The sequence below is a fragment of the Pelodiscus sinensis genome, chromosome 9 (assembly GCF_052426305.1).
Source record: "Pelodiscus sinensis isolate ZL-2025 chromosome 9, ASM5242630v1, whole genome shotgun sequence".
In the NCBI taxonomy this organism is placed as follows: domain Eukaryota; kingdom Metazoa; phylum Chordata; order Testudines; family Trionychidae; genus Pelodiscus; species Pelodiscus sinensis.
Genome location: NC_143060.1, coordinates 2,456,149 through 2,483,283, shown reverse-complemented (window position 1 = coordinate 2,483,283; position 27,135 = coordinate 2,456,149). Strand labels below are relative to the sequence as shown.

At 50.0% G+C, this 27,135-nt stretch overlaps 1 protein-coding gene across 2 annotated transcripts in view; it reads left to right on the top strand.

Annotated features, from left to right (window-relative positions):
• Nucleotides 1–3,407: 3,407 nt before the first annotated feature.
• Nucleotides 3,408–27,135, top strand: part of ERI3 (ERI1 exoribonuclease family member 3) — a 189,942-nt gene continuing 166,214 nt past the window's right edge. The window contains exons 1-2 of one of the 2 annotated variants that reach the window (XM_089780390.1): nt 3,408–3,529; nt 15,347–15,621. In XM_089780390.1, the coding sequence (XP_089636516.1) occupies nt 15,370–15,621 (252 nt within the window). In that variant the 5' untranslated portion in view covers nt 3,408–3,529; nt 15,347–15,369. The remainder of the gene's footprint in view (nt 3,530–15,346; nt 15,622–27,135) is intronic. The other variant, XM_089780391.1, reaches the window with a different exon arrangement.

Here is a 27,135-nt window from a genome sequence, read left to right as displayed (position 1 = left end):
ACAATGGGTACCTAAAAACAATTTGCACCTTCTTTATCAGCTTCATGTAACACAAACACTCGAATGGACTTTTTCCTCCTTTTCCCTTCCTTCTCCCCCCCCAGCCCCTATTTATTTTGGAACTGGACCTTTAATACTCCTGTCATCTGAAGAAGTGGGTTGTGCCATGAAAGCTTATGATACCATTGATGTTTTGTTAGTTTCTAAGGCGCTGCCAGACTACTAATTGTTTTTTAAGTTTTTCCAGTGACAGACTAACTCAGCTCCCCCTCTGAAGATTAGAAACTAGAACTGAATAAAACTGACCCAAAAAAATCATGAATAGGTTTGCAACCATGTTATATTTAAACTTTATAAATAGGATGACCTTATTACCCCATAAGAAAATGGGACACTGTATGGGGCTGGTCCAAGCCCTCTCTCTTCCACCCCAGCAGGGGCTGCCTAAACACCCCTTCCTCACACTAGTCTGACCCAGGCTACTTGCCCGAGACCCTCCCCCTACCATCCTGGGGCCGGGGTTACTGGAACCCTGCCTACCCCCTGCCCCATATTGCAAAGGGCTAGCAACTCTGCTAACCTTCCTGCACGTTCCTCCACATCGCAAGCTGCTTTTTTTGACAAGAGAGGGTGTTTGTCCCATTGGCTGTTTATCGGCCGTCATAAGCAAATTGGACAAATGCCCATTTTTGCCAAAAAATTCAGCACGGCCAGGACTGGGCTTTACAAAGGGCCTGTCTCAGCCAAGACAGGACGGTATGGTCGCTCTACTTCTAAGAACTACACAACTTGTATCCCAGCTCAGAACGGTAGAACATGCTTACAGCAGAGATTGTTTCCTAATGCTGAAAATCATTGTTCACCTTGTTAGTGAACATGACATGCGAAAACAATACTGATTGTTTCACCAGCCCACAGTCATCACTTGACATTCCAAAAATGAGGCACGACCAGCATCCACGTTTACAAGGCCTGGTTGACCCAGTTACCTGTTGGGGGAGGGGGTTCAGCTTGTGGTTGCGGTACAACGGCAGGTGGGCTCTCCAAAGAGAAAGGTCCAGTTGCCTACGGCAGTTGTAGCATGGTTCCACACTCCTTATAGGATAGCATATTGGAAAGGACACATATCACATGGTAGGTCTCACAAAATGCTGCGCCAGTTCGTGTTGAGATGCAGTCTAGGGCAGGACCTACCCACAAGGTGGAATCATGTGAGTTTTGCAGAATGACCAGAAAGCCAGACCTCAAAGGACTTCTTCAATGCACAGCACTGCCGGACAGGCCGTGGAAAAGAACAGCAGCAGAGTGTGAGAAGAAAAGGAACATGCTTCCCTGAGAGCCTTTGCCTGTTAATCTAGGACTGACAGAAATTCTGTCCCTCACAGATCCACAAGTCACTAGTCCTAGAAAAAGTATAAGGCATCTTCACTTATTCTCAGAGACAAACTCACTGTATTTGCCAGCTTTGAATTCCAAATTCTAGGAACACGTTATGAGTCCAAGTATGTTACTGCCAGGCAGTATGGACTGGCAGTGATCAGTACGACTTGCTGAGAGAATTATGCGAGAGAGAGACTCCATCTCAGCTCTGCTTCTCACTTCTCGCTCACCAGAGTAAGCTGAGCTGCCTCTGGGCTGACAAGACTGGCACAAACAATGCTGTCGAGTATCAGAGAGGTAGCCGTGTTAGTGTGAATCTGCAAAAGCGTCGAGGAGTCTCTAGCCTGATTCTGGCCTGCATATTTATACCTGCCTCTGGAAATTTCCACTACATGCATCTGACGAAGTGGGTCTTTACCCACGAAAGCTTATGCTCCAACACTTTGGTTAGTCTATAAGGTGCCACAGGACTCCTCGACACAAACAATGCTGCCACCCTCAGAGGTAAAGTGCTAGTTTAAAGTCTTCACTTCACTAGAGCTGAGGCTCAGCGATACTAAATGTCAGGCTAGGTTTACATCAGCACTTTTGCTGGTGAGGGGCGTGAAAAACCACACCAGACGCACCAACTAAAGTGTCAACTTGGACAATAAAAACATGAGTTTTGGGATAAGACTTTCTACATCACTAGCCTCCAGGCCTGTAATCCCCAAAAACCCAGTTGCACGGCAGTTGCCAACTCTCACCATTTTATTGTGCGTCTGGCCACATTTCGTCTTTTCCTCTGCTGGTGGCCTGGGAGGGGAAATTTTCTACTTCTCCAGGTGAGGGACAGAAAAGCTTGAAACCCTAAAAGCTCAAGAACCCACAGGAAAAGGGAGAGGTCCTGGCAGTGTTTTCAAAGCCTCGTGGTATGTGACTATGTGCAGATGGCACCGCTGGTGCCCCAATATGTGATACCGGTGACCCCCCCAAAGCAGGACTCCAATTTCTGCCCCCCCGGGACCTGCCCCCAGAGCCGGACCGCAACTCCCGCCCCCCGGAACCTGTCCCCAGAGCTGGACCCCAATTCCTGCCCCCCGGGACCTGCCCCCCAATTCCTGACCCCCCCGGGATCTGCCCCCGCCCCCCAGGACCTGCCCCCTATTCCCGCCCCCCCCCAGGACCTGCCCCCAGAGCTGGACCCCAATTCCTGCCCCCCGGAACCTGTCCCCAGAGCTGGACCCCAATTCCTGCCCCCCGGGACCTGCCCCCCAATTCCTGCCCCCCCGGGATCTGCCCCCCGCCCCCCCAGGACCTGCCCCCTCCCGCCCCCCCCCAGACCTGCCCCCAGAGCTGGACCCCAATTCCTGCCCCCCGGAACCTGTCCCCAGAGCTGGACCCCAATTCCTGCCCCCCGGGACCTGCCCCCCAATTCCTGCCCCCCCCCCGGGATCTGCCCCCCGCCCCCCCCGGACCTGCCCCCTATTCCCGCCCCCCCCAGGACCTGCCCCCAGAGCTGGACCCCAATTCCTGCCCCCCCGGAACCTGTCCCCAGAGCTGGACCCCAATTCCTGCCCCCCCGGAACCTGTCCCCAGAGCTGGACCCCTGCCCCCCCCGGGACCCCCTGCCCCCCCCGGGACCTGCCCCCCAATTCCTGCCCCCCCGGAACCTACCCCCCCCCCCCCGGGACCTGCCCCCCAATTCCTGCCCCCCGGGACCTACCCCCTGCCCCCCCCGGGACCTGCCCCCCAATTCCTGCCCCCCGGGACCTACCCCCTGCCCCCCCCGGGACCTGCCCCCCAATTCCTGCCCCCCCCCGGGACCTGCCCCCTGAACTCCCGGGACCTGCCCCCTATTCCCCGGGACCTGCCCCCAGAGCCGGACCCGATTCCGGCCCCCCGATTCCAGGCCCCGCTGCCCCGGGCCCGGCCCCTCCGCAGAGGAGCTGCTCCCCGGCTCCCGCCCCGCCGCTGCCCCGCCCCCTCGCGCGGCGGGCGGGAACTACAGCCCCCAGCATGCTCCGCGCCGGGTGCCCCGCCCCGCCGTCCGCGCGCCTGCGCGTGGGCCGCCGGGTCGGAAGCCCCGCCCCCGGCGGCGGGCGCGGGCGCGGCGGTTGGCCGGGCGGGCTGCCGCTCAGCGCGGGGTCGGGGGTCAGAGTGCGCCGAGGTGAGTCGCTGGCCCGGGGACTCGTGGGGCCGCGCGCGGGGGCCCGGCCGGCGCTGCCCCCGCTCTAAACCGCCCGGCGGCGCGCGGGGCGGGGGCCCGGCGGGGGGAGGGGCCGGGGGGCCGGGGCGGGGGCCGCAGCCAGGCCCGGCCGGGGGGCGCCGTGGGGGATGGGCCGGGGGCAGCGGAGTCTGTTCCTGCCCCTGGGGGGGGGGGCTGGTCTCTTCCCTGGGGGGGGGGGGCTGCCTCTACCGGGGGGGGGGGGCTGGTCTCTCACTGGGGGGGCTGGTCTCTCCCTCGGGGGGGGATGGGCTGGTCTCTCCCTCGGGGGGGGGGGGGCTGGTCTCTCCCTCGGGGGGGGCGGGGGGCTGGTCTCTCTCCGGGGGGGGCGGGGGGCTGGTCTCTCCCTGGGGGGGGTTGGGGGCTGGTCTCTCTCCGGGGGGGGGTTGGGGGCTGGTCTCTCCCTGGGGGGGGAGGGGGACTGGTCTCTCCCTCGGGGGGGGCTGGTCTCTCCCGGGGGGGGGGGGCTGGTCTCTCCCGGGGAGGGATGGGGGCTGGTCTCTCTCCGGGGGGGGCGGGGGGCTGGTCTCTCTCCGGGGGGGGCGGGGGGCTGGTCTCTCTCCGGGGGGGGCGGGGGGCTGGTCTCTCCCTGGGGGGGGCGGGGGGCTGGTCTCTCCCTGGGGGGGTTGGGGGCTGGTCTCTCTCCGGGGGGGGGGGCTGGTCTCTCCCTGGGGGGGGCTGGTCTCTCCCCCGGGGGGGCTGGTCTCTCCCTCGGGGGGGGATGGGGGCTGGTCTCTCCCTCAGGGGGGGTTGGGGGCTGGTCTCTCTCCGGGGGGGGGAGGCTGGTCTCTCCTTGGGGGGGGGGGCTGGGGGCTGGTCTCTCCCTCGGGGGAGGCGGGGGGCTGTTCTCTCTCCGGGGCTGGTCTCTCCGGGAGGGGCGGTGGGGAGCAGCCTGGCCTCTCCCCGCTGGGGCAGGGCACTCAGTCTGCAGCCTTGCAGCAGTGCAGACCTGGCAGTTGCAGCCCTGCATTCCATGCCCCCTCTCCCCGTGTCACCCTGCTGCCCCAGCGCCCCTCTAGCGTGGAGGGCAGGGAAGAAACTCTGGAGCTCATTAAGGAAGAGGGGCCCAGCGGCGCGCACCTAGGTGATGTTTTGCCTGGACTTCACCTTAGCTCTTACCGCACTTGGCCATTCTTCATCTCTTGTGTTTGCACCCCCAATCCCTAGGCTGGTTTTGACAAAGTACCCTCAAATCTTTGGGCCCCCGAAGTTGATTGACCACTGAGCTGGGTGTTGTGGGAGATGTGCTTAAAAGGGGCAAAAAATATTAATAGGGATTTTGGACACTCCCTGTGGGGTTTGGAGGTTCTGAAAGGGAGTGGATGGGGGAGTTAGTTTGATATGTGCAGTTACACTGATTGCACGTCTTCTGTGTGCGAAAGAGCATGAGACTCAGAAGGAAATTTGAGAGTTAAGAAAGACAATGTGTATTTGCTTGTTGCATGACTGGTCACAGGAATTTCTCCTCCCTCCCTTTTCTTGCTACTGTACTGTTCCAGGTGTTTCTCTCAAACATGAAGCATGAACAGACATTGTGCCTTATTTCTCATAGCTTCAGAGGGGTAGCTAAGTTAGCTACCCCTCTGAAGCTATGATACCATCTACATGTTTTGTTAGTCTTTAAAGTGCTACCATACTGTTTTTTAAGTTTTTCTCCTACTCTGTCTGTTGCAAGCCCTGTACCTGGTAGCTTTGCCTGGAAGTGATTTGTTCTTATGAAATAAAATCTGATGCAGACATGGTTCTCCCCCTTGGACTTCTGGTTTTAGAAATAGGGTGGTGGATCACTGGCTTTAGTTTAGTCAGATCTCCAGTATTCTTAAGGCCATGGTGCTAAAGGCTGCTCTGATTGGTTAGCTTGCACCATATTTCAGCTCAGAAGAGAAAAGAAGGCTTTAATCAAATGCTTTGGGCTATGGTATTTCCAAAAGGAATTGGTCCCGTCAGACATTGTAAACAGCTATTTTGAATGGTAACTCAATACTGTGAGGTTTCATAGCACTTTCACTGTAAACCGGGCATAGAAGATTTCACACCAAGAATGGTTTCTTAAATTATGTGTTAGACACCCAAAGGCAGTGGCTCTGCAGGGTGGAGACAGGTGGTGAAGTGACTTCAGAGGTGTTGAGTTTGGGTCGGGCTTTTTGTAACTGAATTTTGCAGGCTGTTAATTTAGACTGTCGATGAAATACTCGTGGTGTTCTCAAGAGAGACCCTTTCACGGCAGTTGCTTCTCTGAAACGTAGGTTGCTTTGAGTACAATAGCATGTGTGCGCACATTCATCAAAAGCTTCTTAAGTGCACGTAGCCGGACTTGAGTCTCAGCAATATCCAGAAGACTAAAACCTACTGCTTTGAAAAGGAAATGCTAATTAATTTGGGCACTAAACAAAGAAGTCCCTGAATAAGTGTACACAGATTGATATGACCTTTACTTTCATAGTTTTGATTGAAAGCTATTCAGCTGGGATTTGATGCTTTTTGAAGGATTGCTATAGCTGCTACGTTACCTATCTTGTTTTGGCTGTGTTAATTTTAATAGGTATTGAATTTTTCCTTTATTTAATCTAGGAAATAAAGTTCTGAAAGACATTTGGCATATAAAGTTCTCGCACTCACACTTTCCCTATCTTGGTCTACTGATAACCTTTCCATGAACTGCACTGGCCTTGTACAGCATATGGGGATGGGGATCCATGAACTAAATCTGAATGGGACTGGACACCATAAACTGTATTCATAAGAGGCCATTGGAGACACATCTTCAATCCTGCTCTTGGGTGAGAAGGACACGGAGTTGCTGTAAGTCCTAGAGAAGCTCAAAAAGAGGGGTGTTCTATTGGTTCTGAACCATTTCCCCATCATCGTGCTGTGGGTTAGGGATGTTAAATTGTGGGTAATCAGCTAATCGAGTAGTGGATGGATTTTCCATTGACTGCTCAATTAGTCGATAAGGGGGGAAACTGCAGAGCTACAGCAGGGTTAGCTCCCAACCCAGGAGCTTATCCCACTGTGGCTCTGTTGTGAAGACTAAGACTTTAACAGGTTTCAGAAAAGAGCTAGATAAACTCATGGAGGTTGGGATGGGGAGGAATGGTGTCCCTAGCTTCTGTTTGTCTGAAGGTGGGTGACAGGGGAGGGATCATGTGAGGATTACCTGTTGTGTTCCCTCCCACTGGGGTAGCTGGCATTGGCTACTGTCGGCAGACAGTATACTGGGCTAGATGGGCTTTTGGTCTGACCTTCTATGGCTGTTCTTACGTTATGTTCTCTGCCGTTTAAAAAGTAGAGGCATAGCAGGGGGACCAGGCGCAAGCTGGGAATCTGCTGATTCCTGGCTCGTGCCTGGTCCCCCGTTACATGGTGCTGGAGAGAACCAGCTTTTAAGCCAGCTCCCCCAGCACTGGCTCCTATTCACTATCACCCTTGCTGTCTCTCTTTTCACCTTAGAGGTGGCTTGATTTCATTGCCAGTGGGAACTTTCTGTGCAGTACGTCTGCCCTGTGCCTGTTTTCCAGGATTATTGTGAATTGGTGTGGCTTCGCAACATCTGGTTTTACCTGCCTTGAAGTATCTTTCAGCCCTCATGACCTGCAAAGGACAAACCTTCTTTAAAAATGTCTAGACTATATGATTGTAAAAAGAACCTCCCAAATGTGAACTAAATAGAAAATGATGCAGAAGTGTCAACCCCAAACTGTTGTCAGCTGTAACAGTTGAGATGTGAAATATTCCGTTCAGCTCAGAGCGGTGACTCTTGAGCCTGATTGTGACAAAGAGCCAGAGTTTCAAATAACGTAGTACACAACTGTGTACCCGATTGGCGCCACAGCAGTTGGTTTTGCAAATCGCGTAATCACACCTCCCAGGTACCATATAACCGAAGGGTAAAAAGGCACAGGGTTTGGCTATACTTCCACCTCAGCAGGGTCATCTGCTAGCCCTGGGAGAGAGCTCTTCCAGCACTCTAGGTTAACCACCTCGATGAGGGGAGCAGCTAACAGCCCTGGGAACCTGTTTGCACAGCTGCTTTAGAGCCCTGTAACTTGCTGTGATAGGGGATGGTTTTTTTTCACAACTCTGAGCGAGAAAGTGACTGTGCAGTAACTTGCCAGTGTAGACAAGCCCATCATTCTAAAAGTGCTTGGTATTTTTACTTTGTACTAAATTAAACTGTGTGCAGCAGCTCTACTGACTAACTCCATTGCTGTTCGTGGGAGCTCAGCTGTGGACTGAGTGTAGCATGTGCCTTTAAATGATAAGCCAAGCTCAAGGATCACAATTAAAAATATAACTTGGCTCTTTCTACAGAACACTCTGAGGTCATCTGACAAAAGGTGCTGTACCACGTACCAAATATATTCTTCCACTCTAGTTTTATAGTCTGCCTACTCATGCCCTTCAGTTTTCTTCCCTCTCTACTTTCTCATTAAGGGGCAGTCCAGCTGTCCTTCCACGTGCAGACCTCCCTCAATTTCAGCATGAGATTAATTTGTGTAGTCACTGCTGCCGTTGGGGAAAATTTTAAAATACACTGTAGTATCTGTTTTAAGAGACTGATCAAAGAGCTGACGAAAGTTGGCTGCCTTGCAGAGCAAGCCTAATAAGTTGGAGTAGAGTTGTATCGTGTATCTTGGGGAAATACTTAGGGGACAGCCCTGGATATAGGTGGTCTGATGAGTTCTGCATCTTGATTAGGTGTCGCTGTATGTCAAGTAAGTGCTGGTCCCTGTCATTCCCAGCACGCTGATTATCAATGGACCGGAAGCACTCTTCTTTGGAATCTTGCTCCTCTTCATCAGTCCCTGTGATCTCCCAGACCATTGTGTCTGACATCACTATGGAAACAATTCGGATGGTCTGTGCAGTGGTTTGGCGTGCCACGTCCCTGAAGAAATGGGGGAGGAGCAGGCTGCCTAGATAGGAAAAAGCATCCCTACTCAAGGAATTCCCCCCGTGTTTAGTCAATCCTCTCCTCCTTCACATCCCTCCTTCACTCATTTCCACCAAAATGCCAACAGTGACCAATGCCAATAGTGCCAATATGTCAATAGTGACCTAGCCATAAGTTATTTTCTTTAAATTGAACTATCAAGCCAATCCAGTCTCGGGGATCTGTAAAAAGACAATTTAACATGCAGTTTAGGGATGTTAAGGACTAGTCAAGCTATCCAATAAGCAAAAGCTTATGAGATAGTCGACACACTAATCGACTAGTCACTCTTCTTCCCCTCCCTCTCTCCCCCCCCCCCCCCGCTGCCTCTATCAGAAAGAGGCAGCAAGCAGGGGCGGGGGATGCTTCAAAGCATCAATTCTGCATGGAGCCTAGGGCCAGACCCTGGACTCCACATGGCGCTGCTGCTTTGAAACACCGTGTGGCGCCCAGGGCCTGCCGCTTTGAAATGCCATGTGCAGCCTGGGGCCAGCTGGGGAATCTCCCATGACCCTGGGCTCCATGTGGCGCTGCCACTTTGAATCGCTATGGAGAGCATGGGGCCAGCGGGGGACTGCTTGAGTCCCCCTCTGGCTCTGTGCTCCCCACAACGCCTCCACCTTTGAAGTGTAGCTTCAAAGGCAGAGGCACCCATATTGACTAATTGAAGTCGATGCAAATTGCATTGACTATTCGATTAATCGATTCATTTAAATTTAACGCCCCTAACGCAGTTATATTGGTGACAAATAACTCATAGGAACAGTACACAGGTATTTCAGAGGAGTGCTTTGGGGAAGTTATGTTGAAAGTGTCCCAGAATGTGGGTTTGCTACACCCCTCCCCTCCCCCACCCCCGTGGAATTAAACTAGTGCTGTGCCTTTACCTACCGGAGGATCAACGTTCTGGCAATCCATCTTCCGGGTTCAATTTAGCAAGTCTAATAAAGACCCACTAAATTGATTGCTGAAGGTGCCCCATGGCACCGATGCTCCTTGCTGTCAGGAGGAGTAAGGGAAGTCGGTGGGAGTGTTTCTCCCATCAACCTCCCATTGTGGAGATGGTGCCAAGCTCGGCTTAAGGTACGTCAACTCCAGCTACGTTACATAGCCTAAGTTGCATATGTTAAACCAACCCTTCCCCCCGCAATGTAGACCTGGCCTAGGAAAGTATGTTGAACTAACTGTAAAAGAACAAATGGCCTGGTAGCACTTGAGTGCTACCAGGCCATTTGTTGTTGTTTTTTTCTGTAACACACTAACTCGGCTACTCCCTGAAGATCCTAATTGTAAAAGGATACTATCAGATGCATCGGTTAAACAAGTTTACCTGCTTGTCTAACGCTACTTGACATCATTGCAGCTTTTAGAATACTATTTTAGTACATGTTTACTCTTTTTAAAAATAAGTTTAAACAGAGCTATTAGACTAATATTTGTTTCTTTCATTTTTGTGGCTCCCATGCCACGCCAAAGCGCTGCGAGGTTTCAGTTGTAAATGCTTCAAGAAGAGACTTGGTATTTAAAAATCTTAAAGCATAGTTAAAGTCATGGATATGTAAGTGTGAGTCTTACATCTGTACAACATCTAAATGTGGGGCCTTGTTTGGCCTGAACGCCTCCCTTTAAATGCCGACTAAAGTGTGATCATTCTTGAGCTCTAAATCTGGACTGCTGTTACTGTCTTAACTCCAGGGTTTGCTCCCTCATAGATCATCTCTTCCTCCCCCCCAAACAGAGGCTACATTTTCAGTACAGACTGCGAGTCTTTTGAACAGTGACTGTGCCGCCCTTGAGTGGAAAGCAGGCTGTTGAAGTTAACTGATGGTCTCAGTTAACTCGGTTTGGCCCTTGTATGATTTTGATTTTCTTTAATTATGCTTGCTCAGTCACAGCTCGCACTGGGTCCAGGAACTACCCCTGCTGCAGCTCTGCTGTTTAAATGTAGTAGGAGCCGCCGCAGCAGGGGTAGCGCCTTCCCTTATCGACTAATCACGTAGTCAATACAAATTATTGTATCGATTACCCAATTACCTGTCTCTTAACATCCTTACTACAAACCACAAGGCAGGCTGGGTCAGGTCTCAAACTTCTACCGCCAGGGGAGAAAGTAGCTGACTGACACTGTTTGGTGGTTCCCTCTGTGGTACATGGACTCTTGGGATACACCAGGTGTCTCTGGGGGAGTTTCTGGGACAAATTGTCATGATGGATTTTATTAATTTTGCATAAGAGGTTTGCATTTGCATAAGACGCAGCTTTGAAACGCTGTGGGAATTTGTTGTATAAAATATTTTACTTCAGGGTGTGTACCAGTGAGCACGCAGACGCATTGATGTGCCAAGCCCTCACTTCGAATCACCGTATAGCACGGGGTCAAGCTGCCCCGCAATTGTCCATTTGGAGTTCAGAGCTTAGTGGTTTTTCCTGCTTGTATACATCGTGCTTCCACTATCTCTGTACATTACCTGTCGTTGGGCAGGATACATATCTCACAGTTCTTTTATAAAGAACACACAAATTATCTGTGATGTGACAGGTAGGTGTACACAGGCAGCTGGTAGATCTGGACAGGGTATGTGTAGATTTGTCTCTAGGGAGCATAGGGCCCAGCAAAACTCATCCCCCTCTGCCCCCCCGCTCCCATTCCACCCATTCCCCACCTCTTCTCCCTCCTTCCCTATCCCACACCTTCCTCTAAGCTCCCTCTTCTCAACCGCATGGGTAGTGGGCTGGGGATGGGTCACTCCATTCCCGCTTGTAAGTGCACGGGAGAGCCCAGCTCCTGCTGCTGGCACCAGGGCACCGTCCCTCCCCCCCGCTAATCCTCCGGACCCCTCAAAGCGTTGGGGCCAGGGGCAGTTGCCTTGAACCGTCTTATGGACAAGACGGCTCTGGGTATGCTGGTCTGGCTGGGAGTATGCAATAGGAAACATTTGGGAGCCTCTACTGTAGCGGACACTTGTGGTTCCCAATAAGCAGTTCCCTCCGATTCATTCCTTCTGATGCCTGAAGTGAGAGAGAGGCTAGTGCCGTTTTTTCCTCCATGGGGTCTCTGGCAGTTAAGCCTGTACAGCGGGTGCTTGCTGTCTTTTGGTTTTCCTTTCTTCCCGGAGCTTCGCTGTGGCACGCTGCCATCACTTGCGTTGCCCGCTGACGAGCGAGAAATCGACTGGCCTGGAATTGCGCCACACCGTTCTGGAGACAGTCTGACAAGCAGTTATTCTAACTTCCAGCATTCTGTAAGCAGCAGGTACCGGTCACAGCTGGTGAAGTTGTGTGTGACATTCAGAAATATACGGCCCATCAAACTCAAAGCAATGTTATCTTCCAGCCGTAGTCCCCGCAGGTGGAGATTTCCCCTGTGATTGGAAGTTACCAATGGAAATGCTGTAACCTTTTGCTGTGCCTATGTACAATCTGCAAAAATACTTCACAAAGGCCAGCCACAGTTTATAGTCCCATTATAGTTTATATATATATATATATATATATATATATATATATGTAAAGATTGTAGCTGGCTAATATGAAGTATTAAACTGGTTGGATTGAGTGCCAGATGTAGCAGTTGACACTGTCTGAGATTATAATCTGTCCCTGTGTGCATAAAATACATTTATCACACTTCATTTAGGGCTGGAAATTGAATCATTCAACACGTGAGTTGGTCTGGGTAGGATAGGGTTTGTATTTGCCTTTTAAAGCTGTGTTCTGACTCAGTACCTGCATTCCTGTGTGTTGGAATAAATACAGAAGAATTAGTAACCTCTTGCATCTTCTGTAGTAGCTGCAAATGCTTTAAATTGCATCTGCTCACCAGCTCCCAAATGCTCTGAGACATGTTGCAGCCTCTTCCCAAAATACCTGGCAATCTAGAGGAGTGACTGGCTAATACTCTAGTTAAGACTTCACTTGCCAAAAAAGCAGAGAGCAAACGTTTGCTACTGGATTGTCCTTAGTCATGTGCTGGCTGCTGGGGGCTTAGCAAAATGTCCCATTTACATGCTGCTTCTCAGTGCTTGGCTTTATCAACCCATTAAAATGTGTTAAGTGAAATCCAGGTCTTACTCAGTATTCCCCTAGCCATATATATTATGTTATTAGAGGTATTTGATATAGGAGGCTAGTGCCTGTCTCTCTTCACTTCAGCTGTATTTTTCCCTTTTCAGAATAGGCTACATCACAGAAGCATAGAAATGTAGGACAGGAAGGGCCCTCAAAGTCATTTAATCCAGCCCCCTGTGCTAAGGCAGGACCAAGTCAACTTTGCTTATCCCTGATAGCTGTTTGTCTAACCTGTTCTTAAAACCCTCCAGTGATGGGGATTCCACAACCTCCCTAGGAAACTGTTCCAGAGCTTAACGCCCCTGAGAGTTACAAAGTGTTTCCTAAGATCTAATCTAAATCTCCCTTGCTGCAGACGAATCTCATCACTTCTTGTCCTGTGTGCAGTGGACATGGAGTACAGCTGGTCACTGTACTCTTTCGAACAGCCCTTAGCGCACAAAGATTGTGATCTGTTCCCCTCTGTGTTCTTTGCTAAAGACCAATCTTTACCACAGGATATTTCTAGCTGCTTTATTCCAAGATGTGTTGCCTGCCCTGGTAGACCTTCAGGTGCACAGCTGACAGCTTTGAAGATTTTAAGCATCAATATCTGTTATCCGGGCTCAGATGGAAGTGATTTCAGTTAGGCTGTGATGAATTTATTAATGACCGTAAAAGTTCTAGATGGAAAAGTGATAGGTATTGCTCAACACCTTTAGGATAATACAATGTTAGGCTTGCAGGGCAGCTGTTTATTACGGTTTTTGTTGCTGAGGTTTTTAGTTTTCCAGGCGACTCCTGCTTGCTGTGCTGCTTTAATAAAATATATAGCCCCCCAAATGCTGATGGCAGGAGGTGCAAACCAGTCTATACCGTGAAAGTCGGCGTGCAGGAAGTGACTCCATATGAAACCACCACAGTCCCTGATTCCCATCTGTACTGTGCATGTGTATTACTTCAACACAAAATCCTTCGAAGGGAAGGTTACAAAATGTGTATTTACCTAATGCACCTGACCCGCTCAGCTGCAATTATCTCTTAATCTGGGCGTTCTGGGTCTCTCTGGTAAATACAGCTTTAGCTGTGCTTCAAGGCATATTACCTCACTAAGTGTGTGTTTTGGCACGTGCATTATTTACCTGATAGACTAACAGATACAAAGGAGCCATTGCTGTCTCTTGTGTAAATAACCACAGGTCATCCTTTAGTTTCTTTGAGGCAATTTTTGTTTTGTGGTGTAAATCTGGCTCCTCTTCCTATCCACCCAGGGGTGTTTCCTGCCCTCTGGGCCAGTGCCAGAGACACTGTGCTTGCACCAAGGGGAATCTGCGCTTGGTTCCTCTGCACTCTTAAGAAACTAAGCAAAAGCAAGACATCCTCACTTGCACATCAGGGAGGATGTGTACCGCTCACAGCTGCCAGCACCTAGCTGTCCTGTGTCTTCTCTCCAGTCTAGCTTGGGCGCTGTTTGGAAACAGGCTCCGTACCTCCCTGCAGGTGCTGTGTATGAGACACTCCAGGTGCCGCAGGGTCACGTGACGGCTGAGTGATCTGTAAAACTGCCACAGAATTTTTAGGTCTCAAACAGAGTATTGAAAAAAATCCCCCTGAGTGTTTTATTTCAGGGCAGTGGGTGGAATCAATCCACCTTAACCAGTTTGGGTTTTGTTGAAAGGAAAATTCACCATTTAATGTCAGCATGTTAGATCAGTTCCAAACCTCACCTTGCCCCCACATCCTCTGTCCGCTTCCTCCTCTCTGTGCTCCAAATCTGTGAGCAAGAGATTGTGTGGCACCTGAGCCCTTCCCGGCGCAGCCAGACGGCATGGCTTCTGGAGGCATGTTATCGAGAGGCTGACATGGGAGTTGAGGGCGCTGTGGGTAGTGGAAGGGTCTGGCTTGACTCCGGTGGGAGTTGGCGCCAAGTGGATTTTGAAGGGTGATTTTAATGGCATCTGCACTTGTCTCATTGTGCCTAACTCCTATTACGTGTCAGTAGTAGGGATGTTAAATATCGGTTAATTGAATAGTCGATTAACCTCGTGAGTTCTTATCAATTATTGACTATTCTGTAGACTCTAGGGGTGGGGCTGGCAGCCAGTGCACTCCAACCCCACCCCCGAGGAGTCCCCTGCCACCCTGCACTGCTGCCTGTGATACAAGACAGCAGCGCAGGGTGGTAGCAGCCCCTGGATCCTGCGCAAGCTGGAACTGAACCGGGCTGCCTGCCCGCCTGGCTCCTAATACACTGTAAATGCAGAGCTGCAGCAGGGGTAGGTTCCAGACCTGACATGAGCCAGGACTGAGCTGGCCTGCTAAAAAATTTACTGGCAGGGGAAGGGGGGAAATGCATGTAGTCTATAGCGTTAACCTATAAGCTTTTGCTTATCAGTTAATCGACTACACTATTACATCCCTAGCCGGTAGACATGTATCAGGAGGCCAAGGGTCTTTCCACAGACTTCAGTGAGCTTTGCACCAGACCCCTGAGCAAGCTGTATAATGTTCTGTAGGGTGCAGACCCTGGAGCAGAGAGCGTAGTGGCCCTGTCTGTTAATGCAGAGCTAGTCGCAGAGGTGCAATCCAGGTTGCTGGTGGGCCTAGACGCTGTCACTCAGTCCCATGCTGTCTAGTGTATTTGCAGTGGGTCCCTGTATTACCTGGGTGCCTTGCCAGAACCTTGCACCAAGGGCCCCAGGTAAGTCTCTTGGTGGCAGAGACGGCTGTGCACACGCGGTGTGTGTGTATGCTAGTAACACAAGCCTCTCTCTTTCAAGTTTCAGATGCTTCTGGATTGTCAATGGTAGCGCTCTTCCATACTGGAGCAGCAAAGATTCCTCCAAGCTTACTGCTGAGGGTGAGGCCGGCTCTGTGCTCCCACCGCCCACGCTGTTTTCTCCAGGGGTGTGGCTCCATCGTACGCAGGAAACTGGCGTCCCACGGCTTCGGCGCGTCCATGGCAGCAATGTCATCCTTCCCTCCACAGAGATATCACTACTTTTTAGTGTTGGATTTTGAGGCCACTTGTGACAAACCACAGATCCATCCTCAGGTAAATATCCAGCCCGTAGCCACATGTATTCTTCCCTTGCAAGCTCTCCCCCCCACCTCCCATGCATGCAGCGGGATGAATTGCCTGTCCCCTCACGTCCCCACCCACAGTTCCGAGGCTTACCCCATGTCTGCCTGTTCAGCCCTCCTCAGCAGCTGTTGTCAGCCCAAGGGGTAGGTGGTGAGCAAAGGAGGCGTTCCTACCCCTTAGAATGGCCCTTCTGCACCACTGCCAGGCCTGTCAGTCCAGAGGGAGTGAAACCCGAAACTCAGTCTCCATCAAGACAGTGATAAGACATTTGGGGTATGAAACTTCTCCTGTGTTAGGCCTCAGATGCTTGTCAGCTCTCTGGCTTGGGGATGGATTGAGCAGGTGCTAGCGGGGAACGCTGTGTTATTGGCTCATTCCAAGTGGCCTCAGCCGTTTCCGCAGGAAAACATGTTTCTAGCTTATAAAGTGATGAAGGAGACAGTGCAGTGGTGCTTCTAGGGGTCTGCAGGTCCTTAGTAAGAATGCCTCTGAAAGGCGTGCACTTCTCCAGGCTTATCTTCTCTGGACGTTGACTCCGAAGTCTAACGATAATCAAATGCTTCAGGGGGTAGCCGAGTTAGTCTGTACAGGATAAACTTAAAAAACAACAAATGGTCTGGTAGCACTTTATAGACTAACAAAACATGTGCATGGTATCATGAGCTTTTGTGGGCACAGCCCACTTCTTCAGATGACCGGAGTTATGAGTTTAGGATGTGCAGACCCAAAATAAATAGGGAAGGGGGGGAGGGGAGAGGAAAAAGAGAAGGGATTGGGAAACAAGGAAATGAAAATATCAAAGGGAAAAACAAGTAGACGGAGCTGGTGCCTATAAGCACCTGAAGATTGGATAGTTAAAAGGAAACCGAGAAGGATCAAAGGGAACTAACACAAGAATCCACACAGAGAGCCGTTGGCACCTTCATTGACTGTTAGGTTGGTAATGTCCCAGCCAGCCATTGTCCGATTGAGGAGATGATGATAATTTAAATAGAAGCCTCCACTGAATCTGGATCTTGAGGGTGCTACTTTCAGCTTCTCACCCCTGACACTAACACCTGATGTAGACCTGTCCATGTGTCTCCATGTGCAGATGGTGGTTTCCTTGGCAGTGAAATGTAAAACGTGTTAATGACTGAAAATACTGTTCTTCATTCAAGAATGGCCATAATGGGTCAGACCCATGGTCCATATAACCTAGTAGTTTGGCTTCTGACAGTGACCAGTGCCAGACACTTGAGGGACTGAAAAGGCAATCGTGGAGTGATCCAAATTCTAGATCTAGACCAATTTCTGGCATTACATGTGAGGGACACCCAGAATGTGGGCATGCACCCTGTCTTGGCTACTAACTGTGCATGGGCCTAACCTTCGTGAACATCTCTACTTCTTTTTTGAATCTTGTTACAGTTTTGGCCTTCACAAAAACACCTGGCAATAGGTTCCCCAGGTTGACTGTGCAGTGCGTGAAAAAGTACTTCTCTTTCTTCCTTTTAAACCTTCTGTCTGTCAATTTAGTAGATTGGCCCCTGGTTCTTGGGGTACATGAAGGGATAAATAACACTTGCTTATTCACTATCTCCAAAAACTCCACTATTTTATAGACGTCTGTCATTCCCCCCTTGGTTGCCTCTTTTCCAAGTTGAAAATCCCAGGCTTTTTAACGTCTCCTCAGACGGAAGCTGTTCCGTGCCCTTCATCATTTTGTTGCCCTTCTCTGTACCTTTTCCATTTTAATATAGCTTGTTTGAAATGAGCCTACCAGAACTATACACAGAATTTAGGGTGTGGGCATATCAATAGAGTTATGATATTTTCTGTCTTATCTACCCTTTGTCGAATGGTCCCTAACATTTTGTTAGCTTTTTTTGACCGCTGCTGAACACTGAATGGATGTTTTGAGAGAATGGTCTCTTTGAGTGGTAACAGCTAATTTAGACGTTTTGTATGTATAGATGGGATGATGTTTTTAAGTGTGCATTACCTTGCATTTATCAACCCTGAATTTCGTCTGCCATTTTGTTGCCCAGTCACTCAGTTTTGTGCGATCCCTTTGTAATGCTTTGCAGTCTGCTTTGCACTTAACTATCCTCCTTCTTCAGCCCTCAGTCAGACAGTTGGCCATAGTGATTGTTTGCCATTTGGTGTGTTCCTGCTCAACTGCGAAGGCTTGATGGCTTAAGAGTCCAACATCAGAACAGACTTGATGAACTCATGTATTAGGGGGTCTGCCTCTGGGCTGCCACCACCTCTTGGATGATGGAATTTTATCCCAGATGTTACAAGCCACCCAGGGAATGTTTTTTGCTGGAACATCTTGTGGCATCTTTGCAACATGTGACATGTCCGAAAAGCAGAAGGCACCTCCTGTGGACAATAGCCCCAGTAGTCTGTAGACCCTAATGATCATAAACATCTGCTTACAAATGAAGTCGTTCCACTTCATGCTCAGTATGTGACGTTGACCTTTTGTGTGGAAAGCCTCCAGGTTTGGCCAAGTCTGCTCAATCAATGTTGTATCCATGTTGTGCAGCTGTACAACAGAATTAATCAAAGCAGTCATGGGAAGGATACAGCTCGAATGGAACCTGACGCTGGTTATCCTGCTAAGATGATGAGTCAATATCCATTGTAAAATGATTCGATGGTTTCATTGTTCAAAGAGATTGGAGTCTTGCGTGGACCTGGTCGTAGATTTAGCAGCTTTGTCTTTGACCATGAAACATGGAGACCAATCTGAGTGGACTCCTCCTCTGTATGCTGGAGTGCCTCACAAGACCTCTTGGGGGGGAGGGGTCTGTACTAAAAGAACATCCTCGTCAGGGTCTGTGAGCGAGAGATCACTGGTCTCATTGCCTGTGGACCTGACACGGTGCTGACTTATGAAGTCCATTGCCCGGCAATAGAGTGCAGGGGCCAGAACGCAACCCTGCCTAGCACCAGACACTGATTTAAAAGGCGCTGACATCTGGTTCCCTGATCAGCAAGGGCAGCTCGTCTCATCAAGTCCAGCAGAGTGGTAGAGACACCTACTACGCCCTTTATAGCCTTCCATAAGGCGACATAGTCTGCTGAGTCAAATGCATCCTTACGCTCAACAGACACCACGTGCAGGTGATTTCTGAAGTCATGGTGTATCTCCGACAACAAGTCAACAGCCAAAATGGCGTCTAATGTCTACTTGTTCCTTGTAATGCCTAACTGTTCAAGACAACTCTTCTGATCTCATAGATCTCATAGATTTTTCAGGTGTGCTAGAAAAATCATGCGCAAGCACGTTTCCTGGAACACAGAGCAGGGTGATCAGCCAGTAGCTCCTACATTCGCTGTACAGTCCTGTGCCTTTATAGAGTGAAATCACAATATCGCCCTTCCAGGCAGTTGGCAGGGTCCCACCTCTCCACACCAGACGAAAGATGGCCAGAAGTGATTCTGCTGAAGGATCAATAGCCCGTTTTAGCAGCTCTGAGGGGATGCTTTCAGTACTGGTTGCATGCCCATTTTTCAGTTTACAGCTGGCACGCTTCTCTTCAGTGTTGGTGCATTGGTACATATGTCTAGATCTGGAACTGTAGTGACTGCCAGATCATCCGGCTCTGAACTAGCAGCAGCCAGAGGCTGGTTCAGGACACTAGGATCATATTCCACCCAGCAGGAGAGAACGTCATTGTCCCACCTACCTGGATAGCCTCGGTGGTGTTCCGGATGCTGTTGGTAGTAACAACCTGTCAAGATTGTTCCCCATTCTGGCACTCTGAGTGCAGAAGAAGGGGGAACCTGCAAGGGGCTATAAAAACCTTGCCTCTGTAGTTTCTGCTTACCAAAAACTCCCCAAGGTCACAGATTTCCTGCCTTGGGGGGCAGCTGCCACCATCAAGTGTAAAACCCCTCTTTCTGAAACCCAGGAAGAAGCACTTGAACTTCTTCCAGAGGGGTACCCCCCCCCCCCCCCCCCCCCCCGCTCTTTTACCTCAAGAGAGCTTGGGAAAAACAGAAAACAAACTGCAGTCTCTGATAGCTGACCTCTCAGTCTTAGGCATGTCCTGTTACCTTCCAGGACACAAGAATCAAACCCTCACTTTAAAAAGGGTGATTTTTATTAACAAAACAAAAAGATAGATATAATAAAGCATACTTGGTTTCTAGGTGTTACAGAGCAACTGAGTAAAAACAAAGTAAAACACAGAGAAACATAATATCTCTGGGTGCAGCTTAGATATAGCGAATGGGGGTGGGGGGTAGCCGGGACAAATGGATTTAGCATGGAGAAGTTTAACCAAACAACAAAACAAAGAAAAAGATCCTGATCGCGACTAAATATACATTTCCCTATCTACTCATGAGCCGTACTTCCAGGTCAAATCCATTTACAAGCCCAGCATTCCTTGAAGGCATGGTAGTTTTGCCTGGATTAATTCATCTTGTTTCCCCCAGCTCCTAGCTTACAAAAATCACACAAAGGAATAGCAGGCCAGTATATCTATTCAATTTAAATGTCAACTGTTTTTCCCATTAGCTTTCCTGGCTTCCTGCCAAAACCCCCTAGCTACCTGAGTTTAACCCAAGTGCTGGTCAGCACTCCTCCTATCCATCCCACAACCTCTTGACCACTGTGGTTTTGAATGGTGCAAAATGCTGGCTTCCGGTTGCCCCTAGCTAAGCTAAATGCAATGATCTCTGCCCCTTTGTTATAATATGCCTCATGATCATGAAGAGCCAGAGTATTGCATTTTCATTTCAGCTGATTACGAGGGCACTTATCACTGTGCAGGGAGGCTGTGGCCCTCAGTTTAATGATCTGGATCAATGTGCTGGATGCTGATAGTCGATCCTCTGCTCAGCAGAGTGGTTGTGGGTATAAGTGAACAGGGACCTGGAAACCTCCATCTTGTCTGGCAGATTATCTGAAACCAAAAATCTGTTGCTGCCATCCATACAAAACCTGTTGGCTAAACATGGCACCCAGAGTGCGTCAATGTCAAACTCCATCATCATCTCAGGGCTCACCTGCTTGTTGGAGTAGCAGTGTTGCACGGGCAACTGCTAGGTGGTGATCTGGGTTCACCGCGCAGTCTGCACGACAGTATACTCTATATGATGCAAAGAGAGACCTACTGCATGTAACTGTGTGGTCTCAGTCCTTCCGAGTGATGCCATCATGAGGGATCAGTGACATCGGGTGAATGCGCTGCCACTTGAACCATGTCCCAAGAAGGGAAAGCTTCTAGGGCGCACCGAACATAAGCAGGTAGCGAGAGTTATCGTTATGACTTGTTCACATCCAGTTCTTGGGGGGCGAGTGGCTGCATTCAGGTCACGTGGGGTCACGAGAGGAGTATGTGGAGGGACTGTGCACTCTGAATGTTCCAGTTGATGCTACAAATGATCTTTCACTGGGTCTACAGATTCCTCTCTGGGTGAGTAGACTCCTGAGACATGGAGGCAACTGTGCCGATGTTTAAGGTGTTCACTAAGTAAATGAGGAGACACGGGCATCCAGGTTGTCGGGGGGGGTTGGCCTCACCTGGCAGTAGTAGTGCTACCGCACATACATGGTTGGGGCTGCCAGAGTCCAGGAGTAAAGACTCTTCCACCTCATGACCTCCGTGATCTCTCAGCCTTGCTTCTGATGGTCCCGCGATGGATATGTGAATATGGTCCATCTGCGGTGAGACAGTGATCAGATGGCCGTGCCCGGGAAGGGGTGCAACATTCCCAGTTGCAATTTTGATGCCACTTTGCAATTATTCTGAATAATTTTATATTATCTGCAAATGTTGCCACCTCACTATTTACCCCTTTTCCGGATCATTTATGAATGCTGAACAGCACTGGCTTCAGTACAGATCCTTGGAGGCCACCACTATTCATCTCTCCATTTGTTACTGTTTTTTGTTTCCTGTTTTTTAACCAGATCCGTGAAAGGACCTTCCCACTTCCCCCATGACAGCTTACTTTGCTTAAGAGCCTTTGGTGGGGGACCTTGTCAAAGGCTTTCTGAAAGTCCAAATACACTTTATCCACTAGATAGCCCCTGTCCGCATGTTTTTTGATCCTCAAAGAATTCTACTAGCTTGAAGGCCTGATTTCCCTTTCTAAAAGCTATGTTGACTTCTCCCCCCAGGAATCTGTGTTCGTCTTTGTTTCTGACATTCTTTTCTTTAGTGTTTCTTTATCTGTTTTCTAGAGTTAGCTTACTGGCCTGTCACTGTCCAGATCACTTCTGGGGTCATTTAAAACCGTTGGTGTCATATTAGCATCCTCCAGGCATCTGGTCCAGAAGCGGATTTAAGTGATAGGTTACAGACCAGAGTGAGAAGTTCTGCAATTTCTTCAGAACACTTCCCTGATTATCATATGGTGCTGGGGACTTATTGCTATTTTAGTTTATCAATTTGTTCCCAAACCACCTCAATCTGGGCAGCCCGTCAGATTTGTCACCTCAGTAGAATGGCTCGGTTGTGAGACACTCCTTCACATCATCTGCAGTGAAGACGAATGCCAAGAATTCATTTAGCTTCTCCATGATGGCCCTTGTCTTACCTAAGTGCTTCTTTTAGCACCTCCAGCAGCTTATACAGTAGGCTTCCTGCTTCTGATGTACTTCAACCGTCTTTTGCTGTTTGTTTTTCAGTCTTCTGCTAGTTGCTCTTCATATTCTTTTTTGCCTTTCCCTAATTACATGTTTTCACTTGGCTTGCCAGGGTTTGCCATTGTGCGTCTTGAGGTTTCCGTTTATATTGAGCCATTTTCTTAATTCCGCTGCTACGCAGGGCCCAGGGTAGTAATGAACAGCCAGTATCATAGTGTCTCAAAATAGTCATTGGGTTTGGTACATGTAAACCACAACTATGCTGGGAATTTGACCAGGCATTGGCAGCAGAGGGTGTCGGGTGATATGCTAATGACCGGTCTCATTTGTACTAAAAGTTACACTGTTTTCAACTCCGAGACAGGGGCTTTCACACCTGAGAACTGTTGTAAGCATCCACATCTGTAGTTACTGCAAACATGCTTGCACCTTAGAATGACACTTGTAGAGAGAGGTTTGCAGGTCTGGATTTAGCTTTCGTAGCATCTCCAATCCAGTGCCTTGCTCTGGGCAGGGCAGCCAGTCACACCGTTCACCTGCAAACTAATGGGAAATGGCCTCGTTTGGGGCTGTTCCCGCCCGAGGAGATGCTGAGGCATTGCCTCTCGTTCTGCTGGGAAAGCCGTCCCTCTGTCCAAGTGAAGTGTCGGGTATTTCCTGCACGCCCAGCCTCCGGCGCATAGACCTGTCAAAACCGTAAATTGGTTTTCCCTTGTCCTTCTCAATATGGGGTTGGGCTGCGCACATTTTGATGCAAAACCATGATGCATGTGGAGCTGGTTTACAGCTGGCAGTAAAATGGAGCATGAGTGGAATATGATTACTACTGTTTTAAGGAGCTCTGTCCCCAAGTCCTTGCCGTGGCAGTAATGGTTTGGGCCAGAGCAGATCGGCTATATATTTTGCTAGTGAGATGGAATCTTTAAGGTGGGGATGTGTTTTGATTTTGTTTTTTAATTATTTGTGTTCAGTGCCTGCCTGCATCGTGCCTTGTTTGACTAGGGCTGACAGTCCCCTACCTCTGCAAAAACAGATGAGCCTGGAAACTAAAGAAATGCTCCTTATTTTGTGACTTACTGCCCTGGAGTCAGCCCAACTGGTAATGTGCAAAGAAGGTGTCCTTAGAAAAGCAGCCATGTAAAATGGTACCTTCCCATTCCCTGTATCTGAGTCAGCAGCATGCTGTTGTGTGTTTTACTACTGCTGGTTCTCTGGGCTCCTCAGTACTCCTGGTGAGTGCTGGCTTTGTGCCGCCTTAGGTATTTCCAGGGACAATGCTGGCTGAGTTCCTGTTCTGGAATCTTTTATCAGGAGCAACGCAAGAGGCAGAAAATTTAGTCTCCGAGCTTTGGTCTGAGTACAGCACTTGGAGCCAGGAACAGCCAAGCCCTAATCTTCCCTCTGCTGCTGGTTCCTTCTGGGACCTGGAGCAGCTCATGTACTGGCTCTTCCTCCGTTTCGTCACGTGTAAGAGAAGCTAAGGGGGTGCTGTCAGGAGAGCGCTTTGGAGATGAAGATGCTGTTCGCATGCTAAGTGGTGTTGCAGCAGCCACGAGTCAAATCTATTGTTGTGGCATGTACATTTAGCCTAGAAGTCACTCATGCACTCAACGTGGTATCCCACAGTATTACTACTTGTCTCAGTAACTACCCTTTGAACTGCTCTCACGCTGAGTGGTGCGCCACAGGAGGAGTGATCCAAAGTGCATTGTTACAACGTCTGGAGACTTTGCTCTATTCATAGAACCCTAGACTCCCAGGGCCAGCAGAGACCTCAGGAGTCATCGAGTCCAGCCCCCTGCCCAAAGCAGGACCAGCCCCAACTCAATCAGCCCAGCCAGGACTTTGTCAAGCTGAGACTTAAAAATCTCTAGGGATGGAGATTCCTCCCCCTCCCTAGGTAACCCATCCCAGTGCTTCACCACCCTCCTAGGGAAATAGTTTTTCCTAATCTCTAACCTAGACCTCTCCCACCGCAACTTGAGCCCATCGCTCCTTGTTCTGCCATCGGCCACCACTGAGAACAGCCTCTCTCCATCCTCTTTGGAACGTCCCTTCAGGGAGTTGAAGGCGGCTCTCAACCCCCGTCACTCTTCTCTTCTGCAGACTAAACAAGCCCAAATCCCTCAGCCTCTCCCTGTCCACCCATGGGGAGAGCTCTGCTGTGACCAGCTCATGCTTAACTTTTTCTGTCCTTCAACGAGTTCTTTGCTTCCATTTTGAATCTCTGAAGATCTCTCATCTGGGCCCCTTTTCACGCTCCGCATGTCTCCCCTTGGGGACCTCGTGTCTTGGCCACCATGGATTGCCTTAGGAAGCCAGCAGTATTGCTCCTTACCTGGCCACGTGATACGTGGCAGCTGCCCTGTAAGTCCCACGCCTGCACCAGATGCATGGTCTGTCCCTTTCCCAGCTTTCAGAGCCTGAGAGCGATGGTAGGTGTTTGCATGGGCACAGAGCCCTGCCGTCACCAGCTCATGTTCCGTCCGATCATCGTAAACTCCCTCGACGTTGATGGCTCCTCCCGAGGGACAAGTGTTACCGATGATGAACCCAAGCGAGAGCACGCCGCCCCAGGGAGTGTGCCAGGTTGTGGATTCGGTGGCTATACCACCAGGTGATCAGAACAGCCTGCGGTCAATAAGGGCTATAATTTCCCCCACCCAATTGCCAAACTCAAAGTTTCCCAGCAAGGTGGGAAAGTCCGAGAGGAGAAGTGCACTGTGTGTGTTGCAGAACGTTTGGAAGAGCCCCCACCACCTAGGGTTTCCCAAGGCAGAGGACTCTATTGCAGCAATCCCATCTGGAGGCCAGAAGGGCATACAGTAGATTAGCCCCAAAGCCAGCACCAAAGGGAATGGTCACTGTCCTAGCCAAGTGCAGATTAATCTTATGCGAGCCCTGCCTTCCCCGCTCCACCCCAAGTCCCTGCCCCTGATCCAACCTGAGGCCTAACCAGCTGCTTGGGGAGAAGAGGTGGACAGGAGAGAGTGGAGGCAGGGGGAGTATAGGAGTGAGCCATGGGTGGAGCCTCGGGGGAAGTGACAGCAGTGGGCGGGGCCAGGGTGGGCCATGGTCTGGGCTTGTACTGTTGTAAATGCGGTAAGACAGACCGGGAGAGATTCCAGTGCCTGTCTGCTGCTCTGCCCAGGAATCGGTAGGAGGCAGGTTGCGTAGCCCAGTGTTCACGTGGCCGTTGGACTGCTGTGACTGCGTTGTACATTACCTGACAAAACCCGCATTAAGGATCATTTTTAATTGCTCAGAAGTAAAGAAGTTCAGACTTGTTTCCTCTGGTGACCTTAACTCTGCTGCCTCCATGGATAATGGTTACAAGGGGAGCGGTGCATGGGCACTTAATCTCTGTGCAACTCCGGTTACAGGTGTCGTTTAAACACACAGTCCCCTCTCCAGCGTGTTCCTTGCTGTTACTGGAGACGAGCTATTAAAGATGCATGTGATATGACGATTCAAATGGCTTTGCTTTGTTACTAAAGTGATGCTAAGAACCTATGAATTGCAGAAACACACAGCGCTATAGACGTACATCTGTGGCAGTCCCTTTGTACGTGGTTTCCCACATAGCATGTGTCCCTGTTGCAGTGCTGTGGGAACCCTTCTGCAACACGCTCAGCCTTTTAGCTGGCATCTTATTGCAACCAATTGCATATCATCTCCCTCCTGTAAGAGGGGAAAAATAAAACAAGGAAAAATAAATTGGGAGGGTTGGGAGAGAATACAACCATAATTTCAGAACAAGTTCTTTAGGGTAGGAAAGAGAAGCTGCAGTCTGGTGCAGAAAAAAATCTGTTCTCCCTGGCAATTGTTTTATCTTGGTAGTGAGAGTCGTGTTGTGACCTGTTTGATCTGACACGGGGTGTTATGGCTGCAGAATTAACTATTTATTTGAAGCCCTTGGAGCTAGATAAGATGACCGGGAATCCAGGTCTCCTGCAGAGCTCAGTCACTAACTCACCAGGCAAGACATCTGAGGTATGAAAGTATTCAAAGCAACTTGCTCTTTAAAAATGTAAACCACCATTATTATAGCAGGAAGCCTGGAATACTAGGTGCTCAGGTGATCACCCAGAAAAGTACTGATTGGTCCAGACCTGCTTCGTTATTCGTCATCCGCTTTAAAGCTTAGCGCTTGCTGGGACCAATGACTCATAGCAAGTCGGTATGACAAAATTAAGTCGACTTAAGTTCCATCAGCGTACTGCACTGCAGTGATTGTCGCTTTTGGATGGCCACGCTGTGTTCCCTGTGTCGGTGGTAGGTATACTCTGCAGAGCGTTTGCCCCGATTTCCCTGTTGCGTGGGGCATGGCGGGCCGGCGTTGGTTAGTGTAAGGAGCGCCGTGTCTGAGCTGACCTGGTGTCAACCTAACTATATTGACCTGAGCGCTGTGCCCCTCACCGAGGCGGAGTTAAGTCGGGGCAGCGAGTGAGCGATGTCAGTCGCCATGATGTTTTAGTGTAGATACCGACGTAGGCCAGGGTTAGCTGCCCCGGGTCTACTTTGTAATGTAGGCCGAGGCTAAGTTATGGCAGGGTGCGCTAGTTCCCCCCTGCTGTCTGAGCACTGTGCCGTTAGCTATGCAAACCTTAACCCTGGAACGGGTACTCAATTGCAGGGCTACAGAGGGGGCACGTTGAAGCAAAGGGTAGTTGAGCATACCCCCTCCAAGTCAACCCCCTTCACCACAGACCCTATGTCACCTATCACCCCATGCTGGCACCAATCTGGGGTATCCAACAGCTACACCCCACCAGGAGACCCTGCTGCAAAAGAAAGCTTCAGCCAACCAGCCTCTTCAGGCTCATCGTCGGAAGCAAGCTGTCGCCTGTAGGGAACGTTGTTCACAGGCAGTCCCTCCATAGCTGACCTGT